The sequence below is a fragment of the Lathamus discolor genome, chromosome 1 (genome assembly GCF_037157495.1).
Source record: "Lathamus discolor isolate bLatDis1 chromosome 1, bLatDis1.hap1, whole genome shotgun sequence".
NCBI lineage: Eukaryota > Metazoa > Chordata > Aves > Psittaciformes > Psittacidae > Lathamus > Lathamus discolor.
Window position 1 is genome coordinate 117,968,567 of NC_088884.1, and position 15,360 is coordinate 117,983,926.

Genomic DNA, 15,360 nt, shown 5'->3' on the forward strand with positions numbered 1-15,360 from the left:
AGTGACTAAACCAGGCGATGATACATGCAGTTCCTTGCCAGGAGGCTTTTCAGCAGTGTGCTGCCATTGTAGGCAGAACGTGCCCTAGCATGCAGAGAGCCAGCAGGGCATCACACTGGGCACAGCACAGGGGTTGTACTGGGCTCCTGCACTGGTCAGAGGCAGGGAGGAGGCTAGAGGAGATGGGTGAATCTGCTCTCTGCTCCTGGAGTGTCACAGGGATGCGAAGAGGAGCAAGTGCCCCTCCAGAGATTCGGGTAGCCATGCATTTTCTAGTGAGTAAGTCAGGGAGCCAGGAGGCTGGAGAGCATCTGTCCTGGTCTGACCCTCTAGGCTGAAGCTGCCTGCTTTTGGAAGTCCTGACTCAAAACCTCATACACAGGTCAATGAAAGGACTTTATCCCTCCCGGGAGCAGGGATGAGCTCTGCCCAACCACTTTCATGCCACTAACATAGATAGCCGTCCCAGCTGCAGCATGCTGTCCCAAAGCCCTACCCTAGGGAGAATGGGTGGCCTCAGTGGGCTGGGCATGGGTGCAGAACAGCCTGTATCTGTGCTATTCCTCAACCTTCTCCATGAGGGACAAGGACCATGCTGTCCCCTGTGCTGTCCCAGGCTGGGCAGCCCATGGGTGCTGCTCACTGTGAGGGGCAGGGAGGTGCCTGGTCCCTGTGCCTGCCCTGAAGCAGTGGTGGCATGAGGCTGGCAGCGATCCCTGTGGTTTCTGTCCGACCAGTTTGGGTGGGCGGCGCAGGGCCATGGTGGGTGCCTGGGGAGGCCTTTGGGGCCTCCATGAGGCCCCTGTGGCACTGGCACGTGATCAAGATGGCTTGCAGAGTGACAGCGAACAGGGAAGGGATGTAGTGGAGATAGTCCCTCCGCTCTGCCTGCCTGGTGTCGGGGCGCTGCCCCAGGGACCCTGTGCAACCAGAGTGTTTTTCACTTCAGAAGCCCGGGTTTTGCTGCTCTTGGAAAGTTGACAATGACAAAGGTGCTGCAGCTACCTGGGTACTAGCTGCCAGCAGTCTTTGTGTGGCTGGTTATGGGGACAGCTGGGTGAGCACCATAGGGATACACGTTTGGCTTCCTCATTGTTCTGGCAGCTTCCCTTGCTCCAGCTTTTGGGGCTCTAGCACTGTGCTGTCAGAGGGTCAACTGTGTCCAGCATGTCTGGCAGACAGGATCCAGGCTGGAGGAGGATGCTCCTTGCAGACTCTCCCAGGGATGCAGTGACCACGCTTGTGGATGGGGGTGCTTTCCAGGGAGGAGTCGTGGCAGCAAGGTGCTGTGCTGCACGGGCAAGCAGCTGGAGAGTGCTCAAGCCATGGGGGAGCCCAGCGGGCTCAAACAAGCACAAATGCCCCAACAGACCTGAGCTAAAGAAGCTGTACCTGCACCACTGCTTAAGGAAGTCCCACTCCTGTCTGTGGCTCCTGGTCCTGCTGCAGGGAAGTGGTTTGGGGGACACAAGTGGCCGGTGGTGCCAGTTCCCACCAGCAGCGAGGTGAGGTCTGGGGGGCTCACTGCCAAACTGAGGCTGTTTGGACCAGAAGGAGGGCTTCTGGTACTGGTGTGGGATTGCCTTCATGTTCTGAGTGCCTGTCTGCCTGCCTCTTGGCCAGCTGGTGCTACATACAGCCTGAGTCTGGCTTCCCTAAGTGCGTTTTCCTGTCTTTAAAGACTGTTTCTTGGCTCAGACCTAGTCTTGGCTAGTGAGATCTTTTCCAGAGAGGGCTTGGTGTAGGGCTGTGTCTCTTCTGTTTCTTAAGTCTATGGCCTGGACACAGGGAATCCTGCTCAGTGGGGTGGGCTGAGAGAGCCCACTGGAGAGCTGTGTACCCACCATTGTGCTGCTCCTGATGTCCATCTCTGGCCTGTCTGCGTGGAAGACAGCACTGGACCAGGCTGCCAGGGCTTTCCAGAGCCGGCTTCCCTCGAAGTACACTTCATTTAGCACATGGGGGTTTTAGCAAGACACTAATTCTAGCCTCTGCTGCCCATAGACATGCTTCACTGACTTGTGAGACTAAGCTGGTTTTAAGTCAGGGAAAGGTAGTCTTGAGTTTTACTAACTTGATTTCTCTCCCACCTTCTACCCCCTTATTGGGTTGTGGTACTGGGAAAAAGTCTGCCAAAAGTGAAGGGAAAAGCTTGCACCAGCCAGGGTGGCAGGATTTATCCAAGGCATCTTACTGCTATGCTGTTGCTGTGAATTAAGTTTAATTAGCTGGATTCCTTTAACTGTGTTCTTTTGACTGAGTGGTTTTGTTTAGCATGAGTAGTCACTTAGCATGGGTAGCTGCAGTTGTTGGAGCCTAAGGCCACAAGTGGAGAAAGATGAACTTAATTTACAACCTGTGCTTAGTTATGTAAATGAAAGCCTGGAGACCAATGCAAATTGGCAGATAAAGGAATTAGCAAGGAGAAACAACTGGAGTGATAAGAAATTTCCAGCCACCTCCAGACAACAAAAGAACCTAATGATGGATGAGGAGACCCCAGACCAAAATTCACCATTGGACCAAGAGGCACGTGCGCAGTGTTGTGATGGTTGGGTGCATAGAATGTAAGGGTATAAACCCCAGAATTCGTTTTGTTTTGGATGTTTCCCTGAAGGCAGCAGCTCAAGCTGCATCTATTCCAACACTGGATTGCACTCTCCTTAGCTTGTCACTCCATGCTGTCTCCCTTAGTGCCACGGAAGGAGGTCCCTGCAGCTTGTATACCTCACCCTGGTGCAGAGGTTTGGAGCTTGGCCACACTCATCCTGGTGTTTATAGCAACATACTTCTGGATCCTCCTGAGACTCAGAAAGTAATTGCACATATAGAGAGCAACCCTGCATGCCTGAGGAAGAGTTGTGCCACTCTTCCCAGGCACATTATTCCTTGGGATAACCAGGGTCTTACCAGGGGAACGTGTGCAATTGAGCACTGTTGATATTCTCCTGATACACAGCCCTGGTGCCTGTAGCTCCGCATTTGCAGGGATAACTGCAGGAGCTCCCAGGGCACAGAGGGAAGCCCAAAGCTTCATGCTCTGTTCTTACCAGTCTGCTGCAGGCCTGGAGGAACTCACTGAAGATGTGCATCCCCATATTCCATGCTGAACAACCCTGGACTTTGGAGCTGAACTCTTCACCTGCCAGGGGGAGATTGCAGTCATCCTCCCTCCTGTTTGAAAGCCAAAGGGAAGCTGCCTTCTCACCGATCCAGCCCGTGTGCCCCATGGAGAGATGACAAGGACAGAGGAGAACCCTTCTGCTGGGGTCACTGCTGTGCTTTATACACAGGCCATAAATTGACACAGCAGAGCACAGGGACCTGCTCTCTCTGCTTTGCAAGCTCCCCTGGTTTTTGGGAGCTCGTCATCCACAGGCCTGACAACACACTGACTCTTTCCCAGGTGCTCCCAGCCACTGCCCATACTGTCAGCACTTCTTGGCATTATTATTATTGGAATAATAATAATGCACCTCTTGGCATTAACTCTCCTGGGAAGAGGAAGAAGCAGGGAAATGTTTGTCTAGGTGAGACGCTCAACCAGCAGCCCACTTGAGCTGCCTTTCTGGATTCAGCCCCTGGGGAGTATTCTGCATGTGCCACCTCCTCATAAATCATCTTCCCTTGCCACCTGCATCTCATTTGCTGAAAAACAGAAAAAGAGGTCTTCACTGAAGCAAGACTCAAATTCCAGAAGGAATGTGTTGAAGTGTCTGGATTTTACAAACAGGCAGGACAGAAACCTGGTGACTTCAGATGAAGCAATGGAGTCCCAGAGTGACCCCACCTCTACAGACACAACTGCATTACAGGGACTGGATGTTACAGTAATACTGTAAGCAAAAGGAACAGGATGGGTACAAGTAGCTCATGTGTGCCTGCTCGTTACTGAGCTGAGAGTGTTCTCTCTTCTTTGTTATGATGTGTAATTGCCGAGTTAGATCACTAGCTCTGCAGCAGGGTGTCAGCTTGGCTGGGTGATGTACCCTTTGCACCAGCACCGCTTCTAGCCAGCGTCTGCTTTCAGCCTCACCACCCAACCCCGACGTATCCCATGTTACTGAGCACCACAACGGATCAGGGCTCAGGATATATCTAGGGGCTGCCATGGGCTCAGCAGCATTCCCACAGCTCAGGTGAGTGAGCAGGAATGCCACTGAACCTGATCATTGCAAATATGAGCCATGGGGAGCACACAATACATGAAGTGCCAGCTCTGCTCTCCATGCCAAGTCTGCTGTTGCACTGGGAATCTGGGTTACCTGGACGTGGGAACATACAGGTGACTATGTACCCTGCCTGGAGAGACCCGGTGTCAGCCAAGGACTATTCACAGTGTGCTGGCTTCTGTCAGCTGCAGCTCAGGCCTGCCATTCTGAAAAGCTGGGGGCTGTCCTCGAAGACTGTGCTATTTCTTCCGAGGAACGTGATTTTATCACTCCTGCTGGCTGGCTGGCTGTGAACCCAAGCATTAATTTTATGAAGTTTGCACCAAAGGAACTTGGATCCAAGAGATGGGAAATAAAGCAGTAAGTTCAGAGACATTTCTCTGCTGTGTACCTACACACAACACTCCAGATGACTTAGGTGCTCTCCCATAGGTAGTCAGGCCTGTCAGGGTTGTTCTGGTGGTTGTGATAACACCCAGCTTTGGATAGTGTAAGTGCCCGTTGCAAATGCACTGCCCTCTTGTATTATAAATTACAGAATAATTGAGGTGGATGCAGATAGATTGCTAAAGGATCCACTCCTCGCTTTGACAGATACTTTTCCAACAGAGATGAAGACAGAGAGCTCACTTCAGGTGTCCATTTACAGACATCTGCAGCTTGCTGGGCATCCAAAACAATTAGAAGGGACCGGCAGATAAGAAAAAGGACTTCCAGGAAACTCAGGCCATTCCAGGGCAGCAGTTTGAGGCTTGCTGCAATATCCCACAGAACCTATATTGACACTGGCCTGTTACTAGATGAGTTCAACACCTCAGTCCCAGCCATATTCTCTGCTCCACAGCAGGACTTTTCAGCCCCTTTGCCTCTGTCACTGGGGAAGCTGGAACAAACTAGCTTAAGCAGGAACAGTTCTAGGTCAACTCTAAATGCTTTTGCAACTACTGTTAGGAAGAAGAATTCAGATCTTCTTAAAAGGTAAAATAAAACAAGCATATCAAAATCTTATGTAATATCTCACCAACTGACAAAAATAAAGCACTTAAAAGGGGTTAATTTTTCCTCGATGCAAAGATAAGACCCACTCGCAGAGGAATATTCCCTTTTTTTCCCCTGAGCTATGAATGCTCTGTGCAGAATGCTCTGCTGCTTCTGTAAATGTTCAGGGTTTAGAAAATGGAGCAGCTGCTACATGACCAGCTAGAAAATCACAAAGCTAAGACAGAACCCAGTGCAACCCTGTGCGTGGCAATGAATGCCACAGGTTCGCCTAAGAGGCATCTGCCTGTTGAATAGTTTTTACAACATGGTGTACTGCAGAGTCTCTTTTAGCAAACATAGGTGGGTTCAATGATCAGGAAGAAGAAAGTTAACTTTGCCAATTCCATGAGATCCTGTATCAATGACACTAATAACACAGATGAAAAGAAACAGCTCCTAACAGAACGTTTATGCGTACAAATTAGTGATAAAAAGTCGTTCCTGCACTTGTGAGAACACGGGATAAAATGTGGTTTAAAAGAGAATAAATGCTGCCGCCTAGGGAGCAAGATGGGAATTCACAAGTTCAAACTGTTCGGGCTTACCTGCCACAGGATTCAGACCATGGCTCCCCCAGTTAGACCGCTCTCTCCCTAATGCTCTTGCTCATGGCTCTGTGCCACCCAGGACAAACGGAGGGGCTGTATACGAGTACAGGCTAACACTACACTGGTACCTAAGAGGAAGAGAGAAGTCTGTCCTCTGTAACCATTAATAGCCAACACCTTTGGATAGGTGTTCTCCTATAGACAAGGGTTTTCAACAGCTAGCAATATATTCTGAGCCTTAAATGTTCAGTGGAAACATGATGGGTTTGATATGTTTTTTATCAAACCCAAGAGAACTTGTGGATCCCCAGCCCTGAAAGACTCTGCCAGCAATTCATAGAGAGATGCTTTCCTCCTTGTTCAAACCAAAGTGTATTACCACCTCTGCAAACCCTCAAAAGACTGCTTTCCAGTACCTGAAGGGGGCCTACAGGGATGCTAGGGAGGGACTCTTCATCAGGGACTGTAGTGACAGGACAAGGGGTAACGGGTTAAAACTTAAACAGGGGAAGTTTAGATTGGATACAAGGAGGAAATTCTTTCCTGTTAGGGTGGTGAGGCACTGGAATGGGTTGCCCAGGGAGGTTGTGAGTGCTACATCCCTGGTGGTGTTCAAGGCCAGGTTGGACAGAGCCTTGGGTGGGATGGTTTAGTGTGAGGTGTCCCTGCACATGGCAGGGGGGTTGGAACTAGATGGTCCTTTCCAACCCTAACTATTCTATGATTCTATGAAGCAAAGGGGCTGAGCACTCCCAAACTACCCACAGCTAAGCTGGGAGCTGGAGCCCAGCTGCCCCAGCACCCCCCTGCAGTCTCTGCTGAGCAGCGGTGCGTGCAGCCCAGGGAACATCTTGTTTAGGTACATTTCCCGGACAGATTTCTTTTTATATTTCCATGTGTGGGAGGGTAGGGAATTTAGTCAGTTAAGAAAGTACTTATTATAAAGAACCATTTAAAATGTGACAACAGAGAGCAAAAGGGAAGTTGGGCAACATAGCCACAGCAGTTGCAACAAATTTCAGCATTGTTCCACCCAAAAAACAGTTTGCCTGGTAGGCGAGTAACAGTAACATACATAAAAACAGAAGTCAGGTTGAAAGAGGCTTACAAAAACAAGGAGATTCTGGGCAAGTCCTGCTTTTGGTGATTTTATTTATTGTTGTAAGAAGAGCAATGTAAAAGGGTTAAAAGAGAAATAACCTCAAGTGAAAAGAAATACTTCTACCTTGGTTTAATGGAAAAGTTAACGCCACCTGCCCCAAGGAGCTCTGGGTACCATGACTGGGAGGGTTGTTAGACCCAGTGCAATGTGGCCATAGCAGCATTGCTTGCTATGGCTATGGCTTGGGTGCTTTGGCAGGCTCTGAGCCTGCCTGATCACCTTTCCCTCCAAGCAGCACACCTCCAGAACGCAGTGACTCTGCTGATTGAGAGGTATCTTGTTTGGGGTAAGACTAGAAAGAAGTAGGGTCTGTGACACGCATACACCTGCATTTCTTCACAAATCTTGCTGTCAATATTTATCTGTGGGAATTGCCTGAATTTTTTAATGTATAGAAAATGAACCAAAAATGTTGGGGCAGTTTTGGTGAGTACACACGGTACTGAATTCACCACATTTCTAATATGCATAAACCCAGAAAGATTTTAAAGCCAGCCCTAAGGTATATCTTAAGCGTTCATATGCTAGGAATAATGTGATTATAACTGTCCTACATGCTATTTTTGATTTGGTTTTGTTTCATATAGTGGTGTTTACAAAACCAGATATTTTTTCCTGAGTTTTGAAAGAAAGTAAAATGCATGCTTTTGTCAAATACGGAAAGAACATTTCTACAACTGGAGTTGTTTAATTTTCATTGTAGCACGATTAGTTATCAACATAGAAATAAAAGAAACAGCTTATTGTTTCCATCCAGTTGTTAACTCATAGCATAGCACACAACTGCTGTGGCATCCGGTGCTATTTGAAAAGGCAAAGATTTCCATATCTGGATGTGTAAACGATAGCTGGGAGCACACAGCAACTTTCTCCAATGGATTTGCCACCAATAGAGAAGTTGAGTTTTCTATCCACAACTGATACCTTGTTGGGAGGCACTGGTCATCTTTCTTTTCCATCCTCATATTCATGTCTTCACGCTACTGCTTTACCCTAAACTTCCAGCCCTCCAGTTGTGCCACACAGGACATCTCTCTGTCAATGATTAGTCTTTGCATGAAGGAAATGAAAGCAGCCATGTGCTGGAACATAAGGATAGCTTCAACCCCTTAGAGGATCTAGAAACCAAAAGCACTGTTTTTTTTTCAGACCCAAAGTCACTGACCTGTGAATGTTGATCAGCTATGAAGTGTGCCGTACATCTCTGCCTGAGCTGCTGCTGCCCAGCAAAGCCTGACAAAGGCATTTGTCTGTGGTCAGGGCTACAGCAGGTGCCATTTGGCTTCAGTCAAAGATAGAAGCCATCTGTGTATTACTAACACACGGTAAGACAACCCAAATAAAATTCATTTCAAGCAACATGCAGAAAACACATGTTTAGCAGAACAGAAGGGAACAAACATAAGGAAAGCTATGTGCCCATGTGCACAAGTGCTAAGAAAGAACCAGACCCCAGTGCTCACACACCCGCCTTGGAGAAGGCCCACCAGACCTGCTCTGGGGTGCACCCTTTTGCATGAGTCTTTTCAGGTTTTGCTCTAATGTTTGCCATGGGAAGTAGCTCTTGGATGCCAGCCCAGGGTGGTGACACCGGTGCCCCAGGGAGCAGAGCCCAGAGGGTTGGGCACTCTGAAACAGCCCTTACTTGTGGCAGAAGGTGCCCTGATCACTGCCCTCTGCCAGTAGGGAGCCCGGGGCAGAGTTGCTGTCACCAGTTTGGTAGCCACCACATGAAACCCCTCCAGTGGCTTCCCTGGGGTCACTGGCACCTGAGCGCTCAGAGCCTCCCAGAAACAAAGAGCAATGGCTGCTGCCAGCACTGCCTGTGACAGAGGTGCTGCGACCTCCTTGGTGGTGCTGTGGGAATGGCGCTGGGTACCCATCCATTTCCTTCTCCAGACAAGTGAGCTGCTGGTATACAGACAGCACGTCTCTTTCTTACCCTATGGTCTGCCTTGCATGGGAAAATAAATTGGGCTTCAGGTTACTAGTGTACTATGGCTGTGCTTGTCAACACTGGTTTTAATACAGTAACAGTACTTTTAACAGGCAAGATTATTTATTCAGACAGGCTACACGGAAAGTACATTTAAAGCATTGTTTCCTCAAAGCACTGAGGACTGTGTCCTCATTTTCTTGAAGAGTGGCCACCTGCCAGATCAGCAATTTCCTTTCTTGGAAATGTGGACATCCTTTTTATTTTCTCTGCAAGTAGAAGAAAAAACATTTTAGAAGAGAAGGACTACACTTGAATGTCCACAGGCATTTTATAGAGCAAACCTCTTATGTTTTTCTATGTGTTCAATTAAATGCAATGATGCATTTAATTGCATCACGTATTGCAAACATCACCACAAAGTAACCGAATTGCAATGATCTATGCGTCACACACACACGGAGTGAGTAACTTACCAGAAACAGACTCACTTCAGATTTTGTTACCTATAAAAACCTGATAAAGCCATCTGCAAATCAGAAGGTTCAAACCACAAGACAAATCTCGCCATGAGGAGTAAGGTCTCTGTTACAAAGCACTAAAGCAAGTCAAAGTTCCCAGTCCCTGAAGTAGGAACCAGTTCTAATGCTTGCAAATTTTCCCCCTGGAATCCCAGGCTTCACTAACATTTGAATGTGTGTTTCTCTGAATGCTGGAGTCCTTAAGGAAATTTTGGCCAAGCTTTCTTTAGTTTTAGCTAGATTTTGTTCATGTTTGAAGTTCTGTACACGATACTTTGGGGTGCTCCATTTGCAAATCTCAGTTTACCAGGCAAGTGCAGATACAAAAAGAAAGCGATGGAATGCAAACTGCCCTAGATCTCCAGTTCACTTCCCTGTCTTAATAGGATCAAGCTGGTTTATTCCTCATGAAATTCAAGAGGCTTATGATTACCCAGAAGCTGTACTAATAGTTGTATCAGGAATCTTTTTACCAGAAGGCAGTGGAGTGAATTGGGAATATGAAAGGAAAAACCAAGCCCAGCAGATGTAAAACACACTTAAAGATGTCAGGGAAAGTCTTGTCTGAAGGACAGCCCTTGCACTAAACCCTGCAGAGGTTCAGCGCTCAAGCTGCTGTGTCTGTTTCCAATGAGCTTGTGGTGCTGCCAGGCTAGGCTTAAATTAAGGTCAGTTGTTCTCACTGCTACTGGACACTAAGTATGGAAGAGACCTGGGATTTGCAATTGAGCACTCACTTCAGGATGGATTATATCTAAGCTTCAAAAAAAACCACCCCAAAAGGCAGAGAGGAAAACCAGCTTTGGTCTTACAGGGTGCACTGAGAACCAGGATGGGCAAGGTTTGTGCTGCACCTTTGCTTCAGGTGTCTCATGTTATCACAGATCAGCCACAGTGACCTCTCCTGCAGTACTGTGGATGCATGTGGGGCTCTCCAGGTGCTCGCATGGTCTTGCAAGGCTAACAGAGCCCATGGACAGTCCTCTCTTGGTCATCATTGAATGATGGCCATAATGCCTTCTAAAAAGTCCTTTAACGGGTTTAAACATGGCTGGAAGTGACCTGCAAGTTGACTGTTAAGAATCACCTAAGTTTAACTAGAAATGACTGTGTTATAATTCACTATCTGTCCCTACATCTGTTCCTGCATCACCACATGACACTATCTCAGCAACTACTGGTCATGCAGCCTGTATAGAAGAGCAGCATGATCTCTTTGTTCTCCCCTCCTAAGGAGTGTGATGGAATGTACCTTAGAATCCCTGAAATGAAATGACCATTGCTTATAACTATGAACACCCTTTCAAAGCTGCATTTTTTCAATTTTTTAAAAAATTATTGAATTATTAAAGAATAAAATACCCTCTGTCAAATAACAGGTGAGATTTGCCCAGGGAGATCGTGAGTGCTCCATCCCTGGCGGTGTTCAAGGCCAGGTTGGATAAAGCCTTGTGTGGGTTGGTTTAGTGTGAGGTGTCCCTGCCCATGGCAGGGGGGTTGGAACTGGATGATCTGGAGGTCCTTTCCAACCCTAGCTATTCTATGATTCTATGATTTCTCTTCATTTTTAGGCAATCTGAGTAGCAAAGTAGTATTTTCTCCTAACATTTGACATGTGAAAGGAAGTACAGGAGATTGGAACATAAACATTTTTGTGGTAAAAGCTGCCTTTTGGGTGGGATCTTTCATGGGTTTTGGTGGAGGGTGTGGAATAGTCCGGCCTTATATTTAATGGTTCACACAGTGGCACTGTACGAACACCACAAACACCCTCCGAAATGCTCCTCCTTAGGACCTACAGAAGTGAATGCTGAGTACTCCCAGCTAACTGAATCCAATATAAGGCATTTACAGGTATCAGGGTAAAAGCTGGTGCAAGGGATCAGCCATTGAGGAGGCACAGCTAATGTCAGCAATCTACCAGTTAACTGGCTGTCAGGTGGATAATGTGAGCATGTGGCTCACATAGAGGGAAGGGAAGGTTATGTTAGGCCAGGTTAGGGTGTCAATTAGGTGGCTACCTGTTGGAAAAGCAGAGCACACACTCGTTTGAGTAGGTTTCTCCATCGGTCCCACAAACAGGATTGTAGTGCCTTGGGCATCCAATCACGCCGTACTTTTTGCAGTCAGGCTAGGGAAGACAGGTACGTAAGAAGATTAAGAAACCATTTGAAACACCATTTGAAACAGGTCACCCGTCCGCGCCTGATCTGAGGGCTTCTGAGAAACACCGGCGCTTCACGGGAGGCAGCGGGACACACGGGCGGCGAGGAACCGTCCCGGGCGGCAGCCGCAGGTGGGGCTGATAGGGGATGGGGCTCTCTAGGGCAGGCGGGCGCCGGCTCCGCGGTCCTAGCCCGGGGCTCTGGGCAACGGCCGCCCTGCCCGGGGACTGCACTCACCGGGACGCTGGCGGCGGCGCCGGGACACAACAGGAGCCCTGCGGGGAGAGAACGGCGTTAACGGCTTCTGGTCCCTCCCGCGTTACCCCCGACCTCCCCCGGGGCCAGCCGGTATCAGCCAGCGGTCCCGTCCCCGACCGGCCAGTGCCCAGCACCGTCCTGCGCCGGGTCTCCGCCCTGCCCCGATGGCTGATACCCGCTTAGGTTCCGTTGCTGCGCCCCCACACCGGTTGGTGCCCGGTACCGGACTAAGTTTCCCCTTCGCCTTGACGGGGCACAGAACAAGCCCCCTTCCCCAGCACCGGCTCCCCCCCGCCAACCCCAGCCCGGCGCCGTGCGCCCTGTACCGGCGAGGAGGGTGGGCAGCAGCACCAGGAGCGGCACCGGCACCTCCATGGCAGCGGACGGACTAACGGCAGTGGGCGGGGCCGCGGGGAGCAACGGCCGCGGCGGAGCACGGGAGCACCGGGCGCTGGGGCTGAGGATGGAGAGCGGGTACCGTGGGGCTGGGATGGGCCGTGGTCCCAGCGGTGGGGCTGTGGAGGGCACAGGCGCCACCAGCGGGGAGGAGAAGGGATGAGGACCCTCTGTTTTGGGTTGGGGATGCGGGTTAAGGTGCCCGAATGCTGTCCTCTGCAAGAAGTCCGTGCCTGCCCTGCTAGTGGGTCCCCACGGCGTTGCTTGTCCCTGTCATTTCCATGGCGAACCCCCAAAATAACCAGTAGTTAGCAACTTACCAAGCCCTGCTGCTGCGATGCACAGAGCAGCGCAGAAACCTTGCTGGGACCACGCTCACTGGGTGAAAAGGCTGGGATTCCAGCATTCCCTAGGCTTTCTTGGTTGACTTCACCTCATTAGAGCTGAGTGCTGATTGCAGGGTGTCATGGGCAACATGGGGAAGTTGGATATGCTTGTGCAGTGCCATGTGGCTGTTAAGGTCATAGCCCCTGTCTTGTAAAGTGACATGGGATGGCTTGTGCTGAGCTGTGAGTGCTTTTGATCAAGAAGAAGAGTTGATATGGCCCCAGTAATAACGCCAACCTGCCTTCATCCGGAGTCATGGGAATCCAGGCCAGTGGGGGCTGGAATGGCTCAGCATGCTGTCCTGCCGGCATGGCTGGGTGTCTCGGTTGCACTGCCCTTTCCAGAGCATCTCATCGGTTAGTCCCTAATAAGAGTGGTTAGCTTTGTACAGAGACTGGTTTTGGAATTGTTTTGATGCAGTTTCCTAAAATCTAGGGTCTGGGTTTCTTGTAAAATAGCTTACGCTTGTGCGTGTGGGCTGGGGTTTGGACCCATCAAGTGTTTTGATATGTTCTGTGTAGGTACCTGTGCAGGCATCACACATCCTTCTCGCCTCTGTGTCAGCCTCCAAGTCATCACAGAATCACAGAATGGCTTGAGTTGGAAGGGACCTCACAGATCATCCAGTTTCAACTCCCCTGCCATGGGCAGGGACAACTTCCGCCAGACCAGCTTCCTCAAAGTCCTATCCAACCTGGCATGTCCTTCTTCTGTGTGTTTCTGAGCATGCCCTGCCTGCACGGCATCATAGGGAGGTTATTGTGTTATCTGCTGAATATGTTCTTATTCCCCCAGGTAACCTCTGCGAATGGATTGCAGTGCTAGATTCCCATTCAGAGCCCACCTTTGAAACTGCTACCCACCACAAGAGATGTTTCAAGCAAAAGCCTCTGGCTTGGCTGTTTTAAACAAGATGCCCAGTCAGAATGTGTTGTGGCTGGTGAAGCACGTAGAGAGGCATTTCTCTCTGCTTGATCTCCTTCCCTAGCTTTGCCTGTTAAGGCCACTTTTCTGTTACCTTGTTATTGGTGGGGAGCTTGATGGGTTTGCCATCCTTGGGAGACCTTTATCTCCCAGGGAGTTTTCCAAGCAGGAAGGAGCATCAGGGGTTAAATACTGGAGAATTAGATGGGTGGATTTCCTTGCTTCTTGAAGGTGTGATGTTCAAAGGAAAAGGTGCCAGCTGAAGGTGAGGAAAGCAAAACCAAGGGTAGGAGTTATCTCTTAAGTTGTTTGTTTCTTAAGTTCATTTTACTAAACAGCTAAGTGCAAAGCTCTTGCTTAAAGCTGTGTTTGCACAGGAGAAAAAAACCCAACCACAACGAGCCAAGGAAAAGCTCAATGCCCCAGCTGTTGGTAGCCCGGACAAGCTTTCTCCTGAGCAGCTCCAACACAGCAAGCACAAGATGGATGTGAACTGTCACCATGTCACCTGAGAATGGCTGCCTCCCTAATAAAACGTTCTCCACACTGATGAATTTTCCAATGAGCTAATTACATGCTTTTCGATTCGTTGCACTTGATCCCAGGCAAACAGGGTGTATGGGACCACTTTGGTTTAACATCGCTTCAGTTGTTACTCCATGGCAGTAACAGGAACTCATTCTCAGCCCTGTGTTCTGTCCTGGATGCTTCCCCTTGATACTGCAGAGAAAATATGGAAAAGTAATCTGCAGGTGCTTTATTAACTCTCAGCATGACACTCGTATCTTGGTGCCAGTCCGACCTCCTCAGTGCTGAAAGCATTTAGTTTCATTTGTTTGAGTTCTTTCCACTGAGAGCGTTTAACTTTGCCTTATTTGATTTGAATAAAATAGAGACAGGTCTTTAGAGAGGGGAAAATGAAGGAAATGGTATTTGAAACAGACTAAAAGATAACTTAAAGAACTTTTCTTCTGGCAAGATGGAATAGCTATTAGAAAATGCACATTTTCTTCCATGAATTATTAAGAACTGGAGGCGAGGAAGAAGACAATTACGCAGAGGTCTTCTTAATAGCGTTTGTATCCTGTTGACACATTTCTGATATGAATGCTGAGTCACTGGGAAGGAAAATTGCAGCATTATTTGCATATCTCCTAGAAGTTATCTTCTTGTTAACATCAGGTAGTTGATTAACAAACATGGAAAATAATAATGATCCTGGTGTATAGGCTGCAGGGAGCAATATATAATTAGAGGTTACATCCCTACAGAGAAGATCCGTTTCTGCCTTGTGCTTAGTGGAATAACCTTCTGTGCTTGGAAGCTGTAATTTGTTGGAACTGCAGTCCCCATTTTATGATTCTATGGTTCTATGAAAAGCTTTTAGGCAAAGAATGATAAATGCCATTGCATAGTCATAGAATGGCTTGGGTTGGAAGGGACGTTTAAAGGTCATCTAGTCCAAGCCCCCTGCAGTGGGCAGGGGCATCTTCAGCGAGACCAGATTGCTCAGAGCCCCATCCAACCTGACCTTGAATATTTCCAGGGATGGGATATTTACCATGTCTCTGGGGAGCCTGTGCCAGTGTCTCACCACCCTCGCTGTAAAAAATTCCTTCCTTATATCTAGTCTGAATCTACCCTCTTTTAGTTTAAAACTGTTGCCCTTCGTCCTATTCTAAGAGGCCCTATTAAAAAGCTTATCCCCATCTTTCTTATAAGCCCCCTGTAAGGGTTGAAAGGCTGCAATAAGGTGTTCCTGGAGCCTTCTCCAGGCTGAACAAGCCCAACTCTCTCAGCCTTTCCTCATAGGAGAGGTGCTCCAGCCCTCTGATCATCTCTGTGGCCCT

The 15,360-nt window shown here is 48.7% G+C and overlaps 1 protein-coding gene and 1 long non-coding RNA gene across 2 annotated transcripts; one reads left to right on the forward strand and one right to left on the reverse strand.

Moving 5' to 3' along the window:
* Positions 1-8,963: 8,963 nt before the first annotated feature.
* On the reverse strand, positions 8,964-12,275 carry SPINK2 (serine peptidase inhibitor Kazal type 2). Its single transcript, XM_065692509.1, has 4 exons — positions 12,130-12,275; positions 11,783-11,820; positions 11,402-11,511; positions 8,964-9,128 (listed from the first exon to the last, which is right to left on the reverse strand). The coding sequence occupies exons 1-4, from the start codon at positions 12,176-12,178 to the stop codon at positions 9,083-9,085; spliced, it is 243 nt and encodes an 80-aa protein (XP_065548581.1). The 5' UTR covers positions 12,179-12,275; the 3' UTR covers positions 8,964-9,082.
* Positions 11,687-14,048, forward strand: LOC136020882 (uncharacterized). Its single transcript, XR_010615538.1, has 3 exons — positions 11,687-12,277; positions 13,108-13,283; positions 13,382-14,048. It is a non-coding gene; the product is annotated as an uncharacterized LOC136020882 (long non-coding RNA).
* The last annotated feature ends 1,312 nt before the right edge of the window (positions 14,049-15,360 follow it).

Excerpts from the sequence above, each read along its gene's own strand:
- SPINK2 (XM_065692509.1), bottom strand. The coding sequence starts at position 12,178 with ATGGAGGTGCCGGTGCCGCTCCTGGTGCTGCTGCCCACCCTCCTCGCC. Across the intron at positions 11,821-12,129 it reads GCTGCCCACCCTCCTCGCCG|GGCTCCTGTTGTGTCCCGGC; the intron begins GTACAGGGCGCA and ends CTCTCCCCGCAG. Across the intron at positions 11,512-11,782 it reads GCGCCGCCGCCAGCGTCCCG|CCTGACTGCAAAAAGTACGG; the intron begins GTGAGTGCAGTC and ends TGTCTTCCCTAG.